At 32.0% G+C, this 20,813-nt stretch overlaps 2 protein-coding genes and 1 non-coding gene across 4 annotated transcripts; 2 read left to right on the forward strand and 1 right to left on the reverse strand.

Moving 5' to 3' along the window:
• Positions 1-2,952: 2,952 nt before the first annotated feature.
• Positions 2,953-7,835, reverse strand: LOC132714258 (BRO1 domain-containing protein BROX-like; the record flags this gene model as incomplete). Its single annotated transcript, XM_060697087.1, is given in 5 exon segments — positions 2,953-3,058; positions 5,010-5,082; positions 5,728-5,823; positions 6,484-6,687; positions 7,681-7,835. Coding segments are annotated over 5 exon segments (580 nt in total), but the record flags the coding sequence as incomplete, so codon positions are not given.
• Positions 7,836-8,656: 821 nt separating this feature from the next.
• Positions 8,657-19,850, forward strand: LOC132714235 (uncharacterized). 2 transcript variants are annotated; one of them, XM_060697040.1, is made up of 4 exons: positions 8,657-8,748; positions 11,227-11,658; positions 12,184-12,316; positions 14,119-19,850. In XM_060697040.1, the coding sequence occupies exons 2-4, from the start codon at positions 11,229-11,231 to the stop codon at positions 14,291-14,293; spliced, it is 738 nt and encodes a 245-aa protein (XP_060553023.1). In that variant the 5' UTR covers positions 8,657-8,748; positions 11,227-11,228; the 3' UTR covers positions 14,294-19,850. The 2 variants fall into 2 exon arrangements, with proteins under 2 accessions (XP_060553023.1, XP_060553022.1); XM_060697039.1 differs by having other exon boundaries at positions 8,699-8,759.
• LOC132714262 (U5 spliceosomal RNA) lies at positions 17,102-17,218 on the forward strand. The gene has a single exon (XR_009623539.1). It is a non-coding gene; the product is annotated as a U5 spliceosomal RNA (small nuclear RNA).
• Positions 19,851-20,813: the final 963 nt, after the last annotated feature.

The following is a 20,813-nucleotide window of genomic DNA, read 5'->3' on the forward strand; positions in this document are numbered from 1 at the left end:
ACTCTAGCCTTTGTAAATTTAGAGAAGATGATTTTTTAAGTTATTACTATATACATGTAAGGAAAACTATGGCCCCCGGGCGGGGCTAATTTTGACACTAGAGGCAAAATTTGAACAACTTTGGTAGAGTACCTATAGATGATATCATTTAACAAATATTAAAGCTCTAAGCCTTGTACCTTCAGACAATAAGATTTTTTTACTATATGTATATATTGAAAATCAATGACCCCCGTGGCGGGAACAATTTTGACCCAGGGCTATAATTTTGAACAATCTTGCTAGAAGTTCACTTCACAAAGTTTCATTTAAAATATCTAACCTCTAGCATTTTGTCAATTGCTAGAAGAATTTTTTTTTTACTATATACATATAAGGAAAAAAAACAATGACCCACGGGGCGGGCCAATTTTGACCCCAGGGCTATAATTTGAACAATCTGGGTGGAGATCTACCAGACAATGCCTTATGCGAAATATCTAAGCTCTAGGCCTTTTGGGTCTTTACAAGAAGGTATTTTATGTTTTTACTATATGTACATATTATAGTGAAAATCAATGACCCCCGGGGCGGGGCCAATTTTGACCCCAGGGCTATAATTTGAACAATCTTGTTAGAGGTCTAACAGACAATGCCTTATGCAAAATATCTAAGCTCTAGGCCTTTTGGGTCTTTACAAGAAGATTTTTTAAATTTATTCTTATAATTCCTTTTGGTTGCCATGGCAACCAGATTTCTGCATGGAATGAAATTCTTTGAACAACTTTGGAAGCCCTTCACCCAAGGATCAATCCTGCCAAGTTTGGTTGAAATTGGACTAGTGGTTTTTCACAAGAAGTTTTTTAAGTTTCACTATATAATCTATATAACACACACACACACAAACAAACACACACACAGGTGAATCGCTATATGCCACCGCATCGCAGATGCTGCGGTGGCATAAAAAACAAAACAACAACAACATTTCAGTTAGACACAAAATGAATTTCGACCTTATAGAATGACATTGAGTCTGCGCAGTAGAAGCATGTCTTTTGCAAACTGACTTGTTGAGGTGAACATGTAAGTTTGAAGGATTTTTAGGGCAGACAAAAAAATTTCTGATATTTGACCCTCAAGGGAGATCTTTAACTTGAGCGGCCTCAGCTGTAGCATGAATTCTGCACATTGCCTTGTCGACATGAATAATATCTGAGAGCCATGTTAGATGAAAATTTATCAGAGCTGACACAAAATTGTCTCATATTTGATCTTTGACATTCAAAGGTGACCTTGACCTTAAGCTGGCACAACAGTGTCATGGTCTGCACATGAACGTTTGTGGTAAGTTTGCAAATCCTTCAAGAGGTATTATCAAGTAGATAGGATGGAGATGGATGGAGCAAATGCGTGACGTTCAAGTCCAACCATCCTTAAAGCTCATCAAAATAATAATAATTATACCACTTTCCATGTCATATCTAAATAAAACCTGTTTACATAACTATATCTATCTAGCCTCAAATATTATTCAAATAAATACGCCCTTTCAAACAGAAAGGAAACCAGTATCATAAAAAGTTCCATAACCTATACATAAAATTCATATGTTAAACCATATCCTCTTGTTGTAGTTGTAAATGAGACCAATGTTTTAAAGGTCTCAAAATCACAATCAAAACTATAAATGTCAGATGAAGATACATTAATAAATATTTCACTTGAAAACCTCTTTTTTGATAGTTTTATAAGACATGGATAAAGGTAGGTGATATATCATATAAAACTAATGAATTATTAAGACCTTTAAAGTAAAGGTTACACAAAGATGATAAAAAATATTAATAACAGCCAATTCAAGTATGTAAAAAATCATAGTCTGTCAGCAAAAACCAAATAACTGCAGCTGCCTGTTACAAGACAGAACATTCCTCTTTTCTACACCTTTGTTATCGGCAAAAAATGCATCAATGGCCTGCATAATAACCGGAACACAAAATAATTCCCCCATATAACATGTACAATAAAAAATACTTCTAATATAACCTGTACAAGAAATAATACCCCTCGTATAACCTGTATAAGCAATAATACCCCTCATATAACATGCACAAGCAATAATACCCCTCATATAGCATGTACAAACAATAATTCCCCTCATATAAAATGTACAAACTATGATACCCCAATATAACCGGTATAAGCAACAATACCCTCATGTAGCCCATACAAGCAATAATACTTCTCATATATTCAGTACAAGCAATAATACCCCTCATATAGCACAATGCAATAAATCACCAATTAAAACCTATATATCCTATTATACTAATCATATAACATGTACTATCAATATAACCCTATCATAATTGCATGTTTGTGCCTAGTGGCTTAGGTAATATATAAAAAATTCATTTATAGGGCCATATAACCTGTCAAAAATGACTTCTTTTCAAACTCAAACTTAGTAACTAATAACATGCTAGCATGAATAAACGCTAAATACATCAGCTAGCAATGCAACCCAAGCTATTAGACCACTAATATATCCTTTGCTAGCAATAAAATCACTAACATAACCTGTGATAGAAATAAAACCACTAATAAAATCAGTACTAGCAATATTAACCCTCACATAATCTATTTCAGTACAACTCCTTACATTAACTGTTCTACAACAAATCCAATTATATAACTTGTACTTCCAATAAAACCTCTAATAAAAAAATAACCTAATAAATGCCTTCCATATTATTATCCAGTTCTAACTCCTGAACATCACCTGCAACAAATGTTCTTACAATAAAATCCCTATTACAACATGTACTAGTAATAGACCCATAATATAATATGAACTAGCAACAAAACACCTTATATAATCTGTACTAACAATAAAATCCCTTTGATATTCTGCACATGAAATTAAAGGTGTAATATAGCCTATATAATTATTAGCAATAAAATGTTTACCTTCCTGTGCCTCTGCTGTACACTGATTAATGTAAGCATCTAACACACGAGAATCTGTATCTGTAGCATTCTCTGTATTGTCTGTCAGCTTAGGTACCAACTCAGTCTAAAATTAGAAACAAATTTGCATATCATTCCCAATTAATGTTACGATGACAAAGTCATCAACTTGCCAATATAGGTTCATCAAATATATATAAACACATAAAGTACATTAAGGGGAGATAAATGGGAACAAGAGTGCCATTTCATCAAAAAATTGGCTGTTACAAACACTCAGTGTCATAAAAATGAACATTTTACGTGAAAACCCAACAATTCATGATGATAAAATGATCAGTACACACATTTTTATTTTCTAATATGACCTTTACCTTAATTGGCCATAGGGACCTCAATTTGTTGCACAACACTATGCCTCACATTTTTTAATATTCCTGACCTTTCACCTCTAAGTATGACCTTGACCTTTGCCACAGGTACCTGAATTTTGCATGTGACACAACAACCCACACTGGTGGACATTTATTCCAAATTATATTAAAATCTCTCCATGCATGCAGAAGTATTTCTTTGACCCTGACCTTTGACAAAGAGACCTACTTTATTTAACAACAACATGTCTCATGGTGATGACCATTTCTATCAAGTACAATGTATATTCTAAAATCCATCCCTGAATTATGCAGACAATACTCAGTCTCATGACTGTGAACATGTTTGATATAATCCCCTAAATCAAGATAAAATTGTACATAAACACATTATCATATCTTTACTGATCTTTGACATTTATGTGTGATCTTGACCTTAGCCACATTTTGTTTTATTGTGGTGAATATTTGTATCCAGTAATACCTAAATCCCTCTAGGCATGCAAGTGATAATGCTTTGGACAACACTAGATGCCACCAGCCCGACAGGGGCAATCTCACTTTACATCTTATTTCACTTCAAACAAACTTATAAAGATAAATTCCTAAGGTGAACATGCCAAAATGATAACCTTTATACTGTGCTTAGTGCATATAGTTTGGAGCCATTGTTATAGATAAAACTTAAAATATATCCAACTTGCCAGAATAGGTTAATCAAATAATTTCTTACTTTCAAAATTATAAACAGGGAAAAACTAAATAGATGCTACATTAATGTAAGTTGCCAAGACCATGTATATTGTAATAATAAGTGTGTATAGTATAAAGTACTTCAGACAGGTATCACCATGACAGACTTAACCTGTCCATGATTGAGTGCAGAGCATATTGACCAGACATCAAAAATAGATTACAAATATTGAAAATGCACAAATGTAGCAATAATTACTTATAATTTCCTGTCTAAAATTCACTTTCTTACCAGTTCAAATTACTTCAGTAAAATGAATGTTCTCTACCTACATGTTTATAAATGCCCATTGCATGATTTTTTTCTGAATATTTTTTGTCATCACTGCTATGAAATATGTCCAATATGTAAAGACGGAAGTTTTAGACATGAACACCTGCTTCTGTGTATGTTTTGGGTGAATTTATATCATTTCTAAAATTCATAATTTCCAGACATTTAATAAATTAGTCAAAATTATCTCCTTTTTTTTCTAATGTGTTTCTATTATTGATGGACAGAAAAATCCTGACCATTTATCAGTATTATTTTTATCGACAGATCTAAGCCAGATCAGCTTAGCCATATCTAGTTCAAAGTGCAAAATAACCAGTTAAATTTGAGGCTACAGTTACGTTATTTGCCAAGATCATGGACTTGGGTGCATGATGGTGAACAATGTGCAAAGTTTCAAAGACATATATCAATGCACTTTAAAAATATTTGAGGTGGTACACAAACTTTAACATTAGTGGTTATGCGGACACCAATGCTAGGGTGACTAGGATAGCTCTACTTATTCTTAATCAATAGTCAAGCTAAAAAGGATACTTAGTTGGCTTCTCTACTGTTCTTCCTCATTGTTCTTTGAGCTATATGAAACTATTTTAATATTTGCCCAGGGACAAAAAAAGAAAAAAGTAAATAAATTGATTATTCTAGGAATTTACCTTGACATAATTAAAAATGCCACCTGCTGTACGTAAACATTTGTGAACTTCTTTAGCTTCCTCCATATCTACCCTGAAATAATATAACCTATATGTTACAGCAGTCAAAATATATAATACAAGTTGAATTTATCAAAGCTATAGTAACATCTTAAAATGGGAAGACGGACAAACCCCACACTTCAAAACCCCACAACTTAAAATCTTATAGTGGACAAAACCCCACAGATGAATTTTATTGAGTGGACAAAACACCACACCTTTGTTAATATAGAACGATCAAGACTTAGATTTTAACATGCTGATAAACACACAAAAAGAAATGGAAATACAGGTATGATCAGTTACAATCAGCACTGATGTAATTGTTTTCATACCTTAATGTAAGGAGCAGTGATCACTTCGAACAAACACAAAAATATCACAACAATACAAAAGCAACAGTACACATTTTATTCTATGATTGACTTAATTTTCAATTATGTCTGGTACATAATATAAATGCTATAATACTGTATGTCCCAAGTTATGTTAAATAACTTCGTATCTAAAATATATATATGATTACTTGTCAATGTAACTTCCTTTAAATAGAATTAATTTATAAAAATATTTCGAAAGTTGAACAAATAATTGATTTCAGATAAATCATCTTCTTCCTGGAATTTATCCCGCCTTCTGTGAACTACAACAACTGGTGAAATATAGATTGACTTACTCATCTTTAGCAGCCCATTTAGCCGAATGTTTGGTGTACCATAATGCCACGTTCACAGCCATTGATGCAAGCTCAAATACAGCATCTTGTTTTTCTCTGAAGTTAAAATAGTTCATAAAGCAGTGTAAACAAAAGGTATATTCTTCAGGATAGGTTCCATGAAAAAAGCATTGAATTCTGTAAGACAGCATCTCTGTGACATCTTAATACCAATACTGTATATAGTTGAAACTCTGAAAACCAGACCCTGCTTGGACTCGACTACAAGTTTGGTTGTCAGAGGATTCCAGTTTTTAGAGGTTTTACACATTTATTGATCATTATGATGTGTTTGTACATTGACTTTGTTGAAATCCTTCAACCCTTTTGTCTTAGTCAAACTTTAATTTCTTTTTGCCATGAATGTCTTGTGTAATTTTGTTCTGCCAATTCTTAATAGAATTCAGAAAATTAGAATTAAAACAACACCTTACAGTATCTGAAGTAGAACTTTTTTATTGGCAAATGAGTGAATATTTGTATCATATAAAAATTTCATATCCATTTTTATGCCAATAATCTTTCATTACAAAATAAATTCATTTTCTCTATTCTGGCAAAATTGATTAGGTGGCAATGAATATCAAATCATTTAATTCAATCAACAAAAATGTGGTTCAAATTATTATCTGAAAAAAAAATTCTACATACATTTCATTTTGTATAGAAAAAAAAACATACAATAACTCTCAAAATGTATAAAATAATAATACATACATAGGTGTGTTTCCAAGTAATGTGTTGGTCCATCGAAATTTTACTGCAGTCCTGAGTTTATTTTCTGTTTCACCTTCCTCAAATGGTCTGACAAGTCCAATTAACAATGAGAAATAATCATTGGCAGTCTTTTCAAGAGTTCCTTTGTCATGGTTTGGATCTGTTAGTAGTTCCAGTAGTTTGTTTCTGTGTATTCTCATATCACTTCAAGCAAAAGAGAAAAAATATATATAAATGGATGGCATATACATGTGATTCAGTTTTAAAATTAAATTATTTTGCTTTCTCCACTTACAAATTTATGGATTTATGTTTTATCACATTATTTAAACCATTTGAATCTGGGACATAATATGATGGTTCAATTGGAAACTAGCGTTGCATTATCTTTCATCAATCAGGTGCATATGCCCCCATTTTATCATGATATGCCAAATTCCAATCTAAGAGTAAATGGGGATTGGTCAGTTAAAATTAAAATAATTTTATATTTTGTCATATTTGTTTTCAATTTTATAATAAACATAACCTGAGTAATCATGCAATAACCCCACTGACCCACATAAATACCTATAAAATCCTTCGAAAAATATTGATAATGTTCAATTGATAAAAAGAATGGAGCAGTCTTTTTATATTATATAGGCAGTTTTTATGTTTTATTGTTCAGAATTATTGTTCAGTCGACTATAGAATACAGTAAATATAGAAAATGTTCAATAAGGATCGAGCCTATTAGTCCTTTTTTTAAACTTAAACACCTCATTCGAAAAATTCTTTAAGATATCTGTGCCTAATTTAAAGGTGGGTTATTCATTAATTAACTTATAAGCCTCACATCCTCACTCATCCATTTTCAGCATAAATAAACCTGGGACAAAAAAATATCTTGTCCCAAAAAATACAAAGAAACATAATTCATAAATGATTCATGAGCATGTGATACAAGTTAAGATTAACATGTCCTATAATTTCCACAACCTGATCATTTAATAATTCAGTAACAATTTCAACATATAAAATCTAAGTCAAATAATATACTGAATAAAGAATATTTCAACAATTGCCCTTTTTTTTTAAGAAAAAAAAATCCTTAAATCAGAAATCAAATGGTGATTTTGAAATGGGTTTACCAAGTTCAATTATAAACCCGTCTACAGAAGTTTTGTGTGATATATATGATTTAAGATAATAAACCTGAATATTTTCCTTGTGGCTTCATTCGTTGATACACCAGCAAGCTCGAATGTTACTGGCGAAGTTGCTTTTAAGGGGTTTCTGTGAAACCAGTACGCCATTTTCTCTTGTTGACATACAATCCAAGGGAGACTACTCGACAAAAAGTAAAATGTTTCAGGTCAATAATTTAAAGGGGAACTATATTTTCAATTGATGTCTGACTGGCATAGTAGCCTACTTTTCATGTTTTAAGCATTATGCTGTCTTTGATTAACCTATCTTATCTTATCTTATTATCTTAGATTATCTTATCTTATATTCATTCATTCATTGATTCATTCATTGATTCATTCATTGATTGATTCATTCATTCATTCATTCATTCATTCATTCATTCATTCATTCATTCATTCATTCATTCATTCATTCATTCATTCATTCATTCATTCATTCATTCAAATCAATTCAAATCAATTCAATCATTGATGCAAGCTAACAAATTGTGCGCTTGAGTGCTCTTTATTATATTCAATCATAAACGATGGTCGCCCGTTAAGGCCCCCACGGTTACTGTACAGTACTGTACACCTTTTTGTTTTGATTTTCAGTTGTAAACGTTTACAATACAGTAAATTTTACAGTTTAATTGAAATGACCATATTGTCTTACAAAATATCTTAATCATTGCCTGTAATCATGAATTCTATCAATTGTAATTGGTTTATTCCAAATTAAAATACGGAATAGGCCTACTGTATAGGTACAGTAGATCTTATTTACAACCCTCCACACAGCATTTCCCGTGAGTCGTGACATAATACATTTTTTGGTAAAGTTGATTTTCATTTGATCTTTACAACAAAGAAAACCCAAAAACAATTTTACTGTACAGTACATATATTTATAATATTTAAAGAATTATAGCCGTGGAAATATATATATATAGCCTCGCTATATGTATCGTCAACCACAACTTTCCTTGATCTTTGCACGTGAATCACTACCCCTTTAACTACCGGATGTCACGTGGTACATTACATCATTCAACGATATTTTGTTACAGTACACATTTTGACAAATAAATTGGTAACGTATGGGTTCGTTTTCTTTGAATCATATTTAACTATTTGCAGTGCATTTGTTTTGCCATTTCTTTCCATAATTTTATCAATTTACAGTTGAAATAAGAGAGATTCTCAAATGGCATTGGTTTTCGCGACCAATTACTTTTTTAGTTTGAAATATTCAGACTTCATTTACATGTATAAAGCAGGTTATATGGAACCTGGTTATTATGGTTTAAATAGTAAAACACATTTCAAAGTAAAATGTTTGTGTCTGACAGAAAAAATCTTTCGAAGTTACTTTTATAATTTTTGCATTCAGTAAGAGCAGTACAAACTACAACCCAATAAGATATGTAGATTTGGTAGATCTTTCCTTACATTAGCATTGGTACGCAAATAATTTGTTAGGCATGGAGGAGCACTTGACCTGTTTTCATGAAGGAGCATATGATCTGTAAACTGTACATGATTTGTTAATCAACGCTGTAAAGTTTGTTTATTAAATAAACTGGTAATCTATACTTAAAAATGCAGGATCACCTTACGCACATATGGTAGTTGCAAATGGGTATATGAAAGAAGTGCAATAAGAAAAATAATTGAATGTAAACATGAAAACATTATTGTAGTCTGTATCATAAAGACATGAATTTGAAAAACAAATTTCAAACGTTTTGATGAAACAGACAGGTGAGTGACCTACTTATCAACACTCTCTGGTCCTCGACGGTCTCAAAAGACGTTCGTCACTTATATTCTCAATTCAAACGTTTTTGAAAACAGTTAAATGAAATATCTAGAATTAGAAGCTGTTAAATATAACTTGATTTATCAGTGGTGATGGTGATGATGGTGACTATAGACACACCTTGTTTAATTCCTGACCAGTAGCGGTTGCATAATCTGTATAGTGTATTCATTAGTCACATGATCTGTAATGGTTCCGCATCCTTGGTGTCCAATATACAATAGCTTCTAATTACACTGACTTAACATATTGTTAACATAACTGGTAATTAACTACCTTTTGACAGACAGTCAATTCCGGGACCTCTCTATGTTTAATACGATCCTGGCTTTTCTGAATATGATACGGTAGTGGCAGATCAGAGCGTAATACCCATCCCCTATCAAAATTAATTGGATATTAGTATTTAAAATTTTCTCTTCAGTATTGATGTAATTTTTACCAAGTGAACCTGAGAAAATTGTCTTTCTGATTTATATTAACCTCTAATCCACACATTAGTCAAAGTTTCAGTTTTTGACCCCTGATGTACAAATCTTATGTCAGTCTTCTACTTTGATTAAAGCATGCTACCAAGGGAACTGTATCATTTACAATATCCGTAATAAATGCTACTTTGAAATTAGATAAGAGTTACTTCTAGATTTTTTCTTTTGCCAAAATGTTCAAGTGTTAACTGGGACATAAAATAACAACATACTTTGTCCAAGGTTTTACTTACTTAGTCCTCTTCGTGCTGGAAGCACATAAGGCCTTGAGGTTTTAATCACTTTAATAAATGTATGATGTTATTATGTTTTTGATATTGGACTTCAATGGTTGTGCCATAATTTGATACTATCGACTATAAATTGATTGATTGGAATGAATCACTGCATCAACCTTTTACTTGATGCAGATGCAATAAAGTACCAAATGAAAATGACGTAAAATTAACGAAAATGTTGAATCTATTCGGGTCACTCATTTAGCTAACTTTAAACCAGAAGTTTTGTTTTCAATAATGACTAGAATCTGTCATGCCCTTTTGCATAAGTATAAGTCCAATATGCAGTTTGATAAAATTGAATTCGGTCATTTATAGAAACAATTGATTTGTTGTACACTGAGATTTTAATTTATTTGTTGAGTAAATGGGCAATTTTTATTGAGTTCTTACGCAAATACACAGCTTATCTAGAGGCTGAGCTCTGTTCATATAAACATAATATATTTTTTACAATAACTCAAGAAACAGAATGATATTAAGTTCAATGAACAAAAGTTGAACTCGAAAGTAGCAAATTTGCTTTTACCTGTTTTCACCCTAGAGATGCTATTGTTAGCAGTTTAACATGTAGTGTTGCAGCCAACTTGCAAAGTCTCTTGTTTATCAATAAGGGAGACTAGAGTATGCACCTGACAGATACTAACTGTTAGTATCTGCTGATGTTAAACATCATATTGTTTTATTCTGTTATAAATACCATTTAACAGTACTAGGGAGTAAAAATTATTCTTAAGAAGAATGCTTTGTTCGTTATATTCAATATTCATCAGATTTATTCACAAATGTAATTTGTATTGTGATGTGGAAAATATGTACAATATAAGCTTTAGTGATTTGGAAACAGAATCATCACTTTCTATTCAAAAGACAGTGATGTGCACATGTGTGAAATAATTATATGGTACACCTGTTGCATTATGACTATAAACTGTAAAGTTGCTGATATACATGTCTTGATATTTTCCATGTATTTTATTCAGGTATGTCAGATGGGCTGAAAATGTACATTATAGCAGTGTTGATGTTGTTTGGGATTTGCCAAACATGTATGGCAGGGAAGTGTAATGACAATGAATTCTTTGACGAGATAGCAAGTGTTTGTAAGACATGCTCCGAATGTCCGGATCAACTGCAGAGCAGAACTTGTAGTGAGTTTAGTGACACTGTATGCGGTCTCCAAATTAAATTTTCCTTCTTGGATTCCCAAAGCTCAGGTAAAGAAGATGAAAGAGACATGGAAGCACCGACTGTTTTACAATCTGATGAGGAAGAAAGGTATTGGAAGAGTCTTGCGTTTGCTTTGATAGCTGTATTGAGTGTGCTGGTCATTCTGACAACCATTGTAGTGATTATCACATGTCATCGTGTCCGCAGCTATACCTCACTATGTAAGGGCGTCGCACAAGATCAAGGTATAAAATTATAAGTATAATTTGTTCATTATACTGAATTCAAACATAGTTTGTTTTGTGTTATTTTAGCTCTCCAGAGCTCAATGTGAGCTATTGTCATTACTCAATGTCCACCTTCTGTCCGTGACCGACCGACTGAAATGCAATAGGGGGCTGTCTAACTGTAAACAGAACAAAAGAGATCATTGTATAACAATAGATGAAAGGGCCAATGTCACTCTATTGAACAGAAATTGAAATAAAAGAAAATAACAAAAGAGATGGCCCCTTATTCCATTTCTTTAAACAACATCTCTATCGAAACCAGTAGGTCAATAATTAAGGTTTCTGAACCTATAATGTTTGGATGAAACTAAAAGTGACATTGTTAACACAGACTAGCTTAATTAATTTTACAATAAATAAAATTGGTAAAAAAAAATTAGAAAATACATGTCAAGGCCAAAATAATGTGCTTTAAATATGTTCTGAAAGAAACATTGTTTAATTACTGACATTACATGTATGAATATTTCTGTTTTTTAGAAGATGCAGAAAGTGGGTATGTTATCATCCACAGATTTATACCACCATCTGTCAGCTCATCACCTGAAGGAGATAACGCCCAAAACACGGCTGAAACACACCCATTCATCTCATACCAGCGTAGAAATTCAAGGTAGTTTATATAGCTGCCTATAACATCTGACCTAGTGAGAGTATATAAACAGGCTTCAAAACTTGGAGCATGAACTTCAGCGTTTCAAATTTTATTGGTCTGCTATCTTTATGTAAAAAATATTAAATTATAATTGAACCAAAGTTTTGATTAGGGAATATATCTTGATTTTGAGTGAATTGTGGTATAATTATATAAGATAGCATGAAGTTAAGCTGTACAGTGTCATAATCACATAGGCTTTGGTGATTAATTACAACATACTGTGCAATATCATACCATAAAGCAGTCAAATTTCAGATACATTTTAATTCTAACATGTGATTTGAAAGGGAAGGAACACCGTTTTAGAGTCTATTCTATTCCAATTTGTTTTTCTTATAAGTATATAGTAAAAACTGAAACAATTTTTGATTCAGCAAATAGATACATCTGCATATAGTCTTCCATTTGACATGCTGAAATTTGACAAGACACTTATTATCACAAGTTCAGTGGTATGGAAACATAAAAGAAAATTCTTCTGATCCAACTATATCATGTGTAATGCAGTGACATTGCATTTTTGCAAATCTTGTTTTAATCTGCTTTTGTGATTTGGTCATTTTAAACTGTAAAAACTGTCTAATCATTATTTACATAAATATTTTTGTTATAATTACAGTTAAACTTCGTTCGCTCGAACTCGGATAGCTCGAATACCTCCCTTCGCTTGAACTCATCGCCCAGTCCCGGCAAAATTCCTATATAATATATATTGTTCTACCCCGGATCGCTCGAACTCTCGAACCTGATCTCTGGTCCCACCGGCAGATATATAGTGAAAATCACACCTTTTCGGTCGAACACAAAAAGACAAGTCGACATGTCCTAAATAAATGACAGTCGGCGACACATGTTTTTAACACCTCGTGATTATGACAAAGGCAATTAAGGTTAATTGATACAAAATAAGAGTTGTTGTAACCAATTTGTTTGTTACAATAATATTGTTTATTTGCCGTTTATGGTAACGATAGAAAGAAAAGAACTTGTGAAATAAGTGAAATATGCAAACGTCAATAAAGAATGACGCTTATACGGACGGCTTTAATTACAACCGCAGTTCATGTAACGTGAATTGTAATAGTGTTATGTATTTATAGAATGATACTTGTACGTGTGTTTATTTAAGTAAATGACTACAAATAATTGGTGTTGTAAAACTTTTTCTTAAATATTTCATTAATTTATTTTTTCAAAATTAAAAAAAATCCCATTATAAACATATAAATATATTTTGAACATTGTTCAACAAGTTTGGTCTGATTGCCCAATCGAACTTAGTCCTTTATTGAAAGACATCGCATTTTTTTTTTTTTTTACAGTTTGACGTTTATCGGAAAATGCGGATTTGACCCATGTAAAAAATAGCTTCAAATCCGCGGTTACGTCTAAATATTTGGACTAAATCGAACTCAACCAATTACAAGATGCATGAATATAGATTAACACAACATACCGTTTATACTTAATTGAAAACACTGGGATAATAATTCTGAATATTCGACGAGCAAATGTACTAACAAACAATTATATTTACGTATTTATCATTCGACCAATGTATGCTATAAACCTTTAGGCATATGATATTCGACCTCGGTTGGCTCGAACTACCGATCTCTCGAACAAATTTGCACAGGCCCTTCGAGTTCGAGCGAACGAAGTTGGACTGTATGATGTAAGAGGTTTTGTTTCTCTATACAACTACTGTATATTTCTTCATTAATGAACATAACTGATTTGATATATCTTTTCTATAGAAATGGTGCATACAGACCTAAGAGAAGGATGATGAATGAATACGTAGATGATGTGTTTGAGAGTGATGACAGTGGTGGTTCACGAACACTCCGGTTACCCCTGGCAACAATACCAGAGAAGTCGGACTCAGACAGTCCCGAAACTCCTAACAGCCCCATCAGTCCAAAAAGTTGAACATCTTCATAATGAGAAAATTGATGTGGAGGTTTTTTTTGCAGCGATGTTTTGTGATTCATGTAAAAGTATTACATATTTTTATAACTATAAGTGGTACAGTGCTGTTAAGCATATTATAAACTGTATTAGCTTTGCCAAAATTTATTTATATATAAATGGTAAAATCAAAATTTGTAATTAATGACATAAATAAGATTATAACTTTAGTGCTTTAGATGTTATAAAAGCAAGGTAGTAATGTTCTACTCATTAACTATTTATATGTAAACAAAACTCATTATACATGTACCATAGTGAGATTTGGTTGATATTATGGCCATTATTGCATAAAGAAAATTTAAGTACAACTTGCCATTGAAGGTCCTTCTAATATATGTGCTTTATCATGTTGAATGGTTGTACAATAATTACATATTTTTTTACAGAAATGTCTTATTATTTTATTTCTGTATGAAGGATGCAGTTTTAAGATAAATTGAGTATCGAAGGGTTAAATTATACTTATTAACTTGTGCATCATTCTGGTATACTGTTCTTTAAGCTCGTCTGGTATTGACGTAAAGTTATCAAACATAACTTCTAGTTTTACTAGATTCATTCAGTGATTTATATAAAAGTAAAACTTAACTACTGTATATCTGATATATTATTAATCATATATACCACCATGACATAACTGCAGGGTACTTAAACAAGGACCTATATATACATGTGCTTGTCATATAATGTTTCCACAAGCTAAATAACCTTTAATCTTACTGTGTGAAACATTTACAATGTTCCTATAATAAATAAATGATTAAATAGATTCCTATGATACTTGTACTTGATTTTGTAACAGTGTAAATTGTTGGGGATTTTCATTTCAAATAAACCAAATTTGTTGTATTGGCAAGTAGCAATATGACAGTTTTAAAATGATATTTTTTTAGTGTGTTTAATAAGAACTACTCGTGTCAGAAGGCAGTTATCAGGGCGTTTTTTTCACTGGCTTGGGAGCAGCCTTAACATTAATTTTGAAGGGGGGGAGGGGTTATACATTATATTTGCATAAGGGGAAGAAAAAACTTTTTGTAACTTCAATTTTTGGGGAAAACTGCAAGATGTTTGGGGAGGTTGCCCTAAAACCTGCTATAGAAGGAAAATAAGCCCTGGCTATTGTTTTAGGACATTTCAATATTACAGAGTCTCTTTCATTTGATATAAATAATCTTGTTGCTCCTGTTTTTATATCGTAATTTTTACCTGTATCATTGAAGGTATCATGTGTTACAGTTTTATCCTATTTTACATTGTGCCATAAGAGTCGGAACATGGACTCACTCATTGTGTACATCTTTTATGTGAATAGTAATTTGGTTGTGTTCCGGAGTTTTTAGTTGTGCTATATACATGTGTTATATGTTGCTATTTTTAGATGTGTTCAGTCTGGAGAAGAGAAAATCATTTTTATAATGTGTTCATTGTACTCGCCATGTGTTCAGCATAATATCTTTTATTATGTACATTATAAGGACTTATACCTGTAAACAAAACCTCTAACCATTATTATATAGTAGACAAAAGTATAAAACAGAGAATTTTATCAGAAAAATAATAAACTCTGCAACTAAACTCCAGGGTAAATGAGAAGTCAATGTAAATGCTTGTAAACATAATTTAATTGATTTTTAAATTTTAATACCTTATCATTGTTTATTCATTTCATGTCAAATATTTGTATAATATTAGGAGATTATAGATTTTCAAACCATTTTAACTACTTTCCCTCTTAGATCACACTTTTAAGTTTATTTGTTCTAGTAATAAAATAAAATGTTGTTTTTGTAACTACAAATGAGCTGTGTCACAACAAAACCAACATAATGGGTGTGCGACCAGCATAGATCCAGACCAGCCTGCGCATCCGCGCAGTCTGATCAGGATCCATGCTGTTCGCTATCAGTTTCTTGACTTGTAAAAGGGTTGGAAAGCAAACAGCATGGATCCTGATCAGACTGCGCGGATGCGCAGGCTGGTCTGGATCCATGCTGGTCACAAACCCATTATGTTGGTTTTGTCGTGACACGGCTCAAATTATCTTTTTAACATCTGTTCTGTTTTTTTATTATACATATTCTGGAAACAAAAACAAAATTTTCTATCTCACAAAAAATATTTATTCTCCATTGTTCAACGATTTAAAATGTGGACAAATAAATAAATGTGAAATTTACCGTTTATCATAGAAAGGGTGTGGTACAATCTTTATTACCAGATGTGTAGGTTTAATAAAAAATACATACAGGTTATGAGAAACTTGATGTGCAAGACACATTTTTTTTATTCATACTTGTATTATTTATTGTTCATTGTGAAAAAATATGATTTCTTATTTCTTTTAAAAATCATGCTGTAACATGGATAACTGCTTGCAGTGTTATTATTTTGTTATTATGAACACATAAGTAGGAAAAAGTAAAAATTATGTAGAGATTAGCGGAATCTTGTTATTATTGAAAATTTCAGCTTTCATGAATATATCTTCTGATATACATGTACATTCATATATTGAGATGTTTATATTTTCAAATGTTGAATCTTTTCAATATCATGTTTTCTTTTTTCATATTTCTTCTTTTCTCTGTTTTGTCTCTTTTTTTTTTAGAGTGGATCTGATTTTATGTAATCTTATGTATCATTATCATCATTTGCATATAATGCTTCATTTATTTGTTCATCATCTGACTGTCCTCTACTGGTATATAAGCATTTTCATGGACAAACATGCATCATAAAATGTGAAAATCTGGCCTAGTTTGTCCGAAACTCTGGTTTCACTACATAGTCACGAATAAATCTTTCGCCTTTTACTAAAGATTTCCGTGCAGTGTCATTTGCTATGTTTTTATGATTTATAGGTGGTAAAATGTCAATGTGACAAACAACAACAGATATTCTGCCACATACATTTTATTAAAGGAATTCCACTGAGATACAAAAGCCTTAAAAAAACATAAAATTTGAATTTCTCACATATTTATGATGCGCTTAAACAATAGGAAATTCAAAAGATAATTAAGAAATATACGCAGAAATAAATTTAAATTTGTGTGAAAAACATTTTAATAACTTTTAATTTAAAAAAAAAAATATTTCTAGTCCAGTCATGTTAAAAAAACTCAGTGTAGTCCCTTTAAGGAATTTTAGAAAGGCTTACAAATCAATAGAGGACATAGTATTGCATGGCAATACTTCATTTCTTTTATTTATAATTCTTTTTCATCATAATTTACATTATTAGGATCTTAGTGTAATCCATCCAGTTTTAGTTATAATCAATATAAAGTTATCACAGATTTAAATGTTATTTGTGTTTATTATTCATCATACAGTTTACATTTTATATGTGCTAACTGTTCATCAGACAGTCAAATGAAGATATAGAGCATTTGAGTTAAACAGCAAGTTGAATGTTGGTCATACACAGGTCACCAAAAATTTTACACCATTGAAATGCATATATTATATGACAAATCATACAGTTGGATGAAAAAATACTCCCCCATCAGTGTTAAAGTGTGTAAAGCTATAACTGAAGAACTGTATTGAAAACTTTCAAGAAGTTAAAAAAAGCCAGAAATTTAAAGTGTCTCTGATATGTTACACAAAAAGGTCATACCTGAAAGTAGAAAAAACAACAACTTGCAAAATATTCTCTCTTTTTTTTTTTTTTTGAAGAAATATTCAATCTTTTGCTATAGTCACTTCATTAGTTCCTGTTGTCGTCTGAAAACTTTAACGTAAGCTATTTTATAATTTGCTGTAACTTTGTTGTTAATGTTGGGATTATCTTCTGCTTGTTGAACAAGACCTTTTAGTAGACCAAATTGATTTTGACCTTCATTTATCAATGACCTTGACTTTAAAGGTCAAATTATTATAATTCTTCATCCAATGATGTTTGACTTTGGAAATAAGAAGAAGTCAAGTGTGGCCCCCCTCTAGGGGATGGCTCTTGTTTTAGTTGATTCAGACATGCATATGCCATCTGCTTTGTAATGCATTTATAGAAATAGTTTTTCAATTTAGGTATTAAATATTTATGTATGATTTATATCAAGATACAAATATTCTTCCAGTTACATACCAAAAAAGCTTTAAAAGTCTCTTCTTTTTTGTTGTATGATAAATTGTAATTCTAACGGTTTTTAGAAAAGTTTTAAAACATTTATGATGTCCCCACATTAAAAGTGGGAAGCATACTGTTTAGGGATCGTTTGTCCATACCTCCAGCTATCTTTATCTGATCATCATCAATAACTTGATTGGGAAAAAGCTTAAGTTTGTGAAACTTTGTAGGGGCATTGGCCATTGCCAATAATTGACTTCTTTTAATTTAGAGGTTAATCAGGTCAAGGTCACAGTTAAACTTTATGTAAAATCCTTTTTCCAATGATTCACTCGCGGAGAAAAAAAATAGGCCAAAATCTGTTAAACTTGGAAAGGGCATTGTACATGGCATGTACATGACCCCTTTTGATTTTTAGGTCAAGGCCACTGTGACACTTGAAATCCTTGTATAATAAATAACAAGTTTCCTCTGTTTTAGTTTTGTAAAACTTATAAGACTATTTAATTATAAGTATTTTACTTATTAATATAACACTACCTTTTAAGAAATATGCATAACTACATGTATGTAAATATGCCATTTTGGCAGGCAAATGAAGTGAGAACATTGTCCTGTGGACTCATTTTAAGGTATTTCAACTATCATCTGAAAGAATAGTTTATCTTAACCTTTTACCCCATGAGCATATTGCGAAAAATGGCCGTTTTCATTGAAAAGCCTCCTGTAACAAGTTCAAACTGCTATGAAACTATGAAAAATGCTTCAATACTAATGAAACTTGGCACAAATGTTGACTATACCATAGCCTCTGTAACAGCATGCTCAATGGTAAATTTCCTGTTACCATGGCAACGGGGGGACGTCTCAAAATTGCCAAAAATCACTATTTTGCATTGTTTTTTTCCATCAAAACTGATTTCAAAGTGCTGCAACTTCTCAATGAATTGAGATAGAGTAAAAGGCTTTTCAGCGTTGGTTACTATTTACCCTAAGATCGACCTGAGGCCATTTTTAGCATGTCCCATGTCCAAAATTTTCTTGGCGATGAGGGGGACTCCCCCTTCAAACCCCCCAAACAGAAGGGGGCACCTCCCCCTTCTGGCAACCCCCTGATGTAATATTTGGATGGGGAATGGGGCTGAAAAAGAGGTCACTTTTTTAACAACATTTCTCAAACCAAAAACAGTGTTTGGGGTCTAAATAGGGCATTTTTTCACTGTTTGAGGCCTCAAAAAGGGGGGGGGAAGCCGTCGAAACACGCTTATATAAGGGAAAAGGTTAAAATCATCAGTTAAATATTTTTGTTGTTCTGTCTGTTCCCTACAATAAATTTGTCTGCATTATTGATCATTTCTTAAGGTGCTTTATAGTGTGTAAATGATTATAAATACATTGTTAGATCTGACTTTGTATATTATTTTTGAGTAAACATTAAGAGGCTATCATAGTTGTTTTAAATACTTTTTATAACCCTTTACAACATAGTTATACTTGAATCACCTTGTCCATACGTGGTCGTCATTTGCTATTGAAGGTAAAATATGGAATGCCGTGACTGTCTTATGCTATCAATGTTTTTGCTATCTTGTGAAATGATGATATTATTTTGTCATTTAAGCATATAAACATGTGCAATTTACATCATATCTTGTCTAAAGACAATGCTGACTTGTTCAAACAGCATGTTAACTTGTCAAATAATCATTATGACATGTGCAGACAACATGTTAACTTGTCAAAGTATCATGATGACTTGTGCAAACGACATGTTAACTTGTCAAAATATCATAATGACTTGTGCAAACGACATGTTAACTTGTCAATATTTCATGATGACATGTGCAAACAGCATGTTAACTTGTCAAATTATCGTGATGACATGCTCATAATACCTTAACAAGTTAACATGTGTTTTGCACAAGTCATTACGATTCTTTGACAAATTAACATGTTGTCTGCACAAGTCATCATGATACATTGACAAGTTAACATGGCATTTGCACAAGTCATCATGATACATTGACAAGTTAGAATGTAGTTTGCACAAGTCATCACTACGGAAGCTTGTATGTACCCCCGCTATGAAGACATGAAGTCGTCTTTCTTGACTTGTAGAACACAACAAGTCGTCAAAATAACGACGACAAGTTTATATATACAATGTCATTTTGACAAAATATATGTCATCATGTCGAGATACGGCATTCCGACTTTCATACATAAATATACTTGTCGGCTTGAAGTAACATGTATGTCGACCTCCATGTTACTTCTAGGAGACAAATGTATTAATGTATGAAAGTCGGGACGCCGTATCGCGACATCATGACCTATATTTTGTCAAATGACATGGTATATATAAACTTGTCGTCGTAATTTTGACGACTTGTGTTATATAAGTCG

The sequence above is a fragment of the Ruditapes philippinarum genome, unplaced genomic scaffold (genome assembly GCF_026571515.1).
Source record: "Ruditapes philippinarum isolate M1 unplaced genomic scaffold, ASM2657151v2 ctg35_1_1_1_1, whole genome shotgun sequence".
NCBI lineage: Eukaryota > Metazoa > Mollusca > Bivalvia > Venerida > Veneridae > Ruditapes > Ruditapes philippinarum.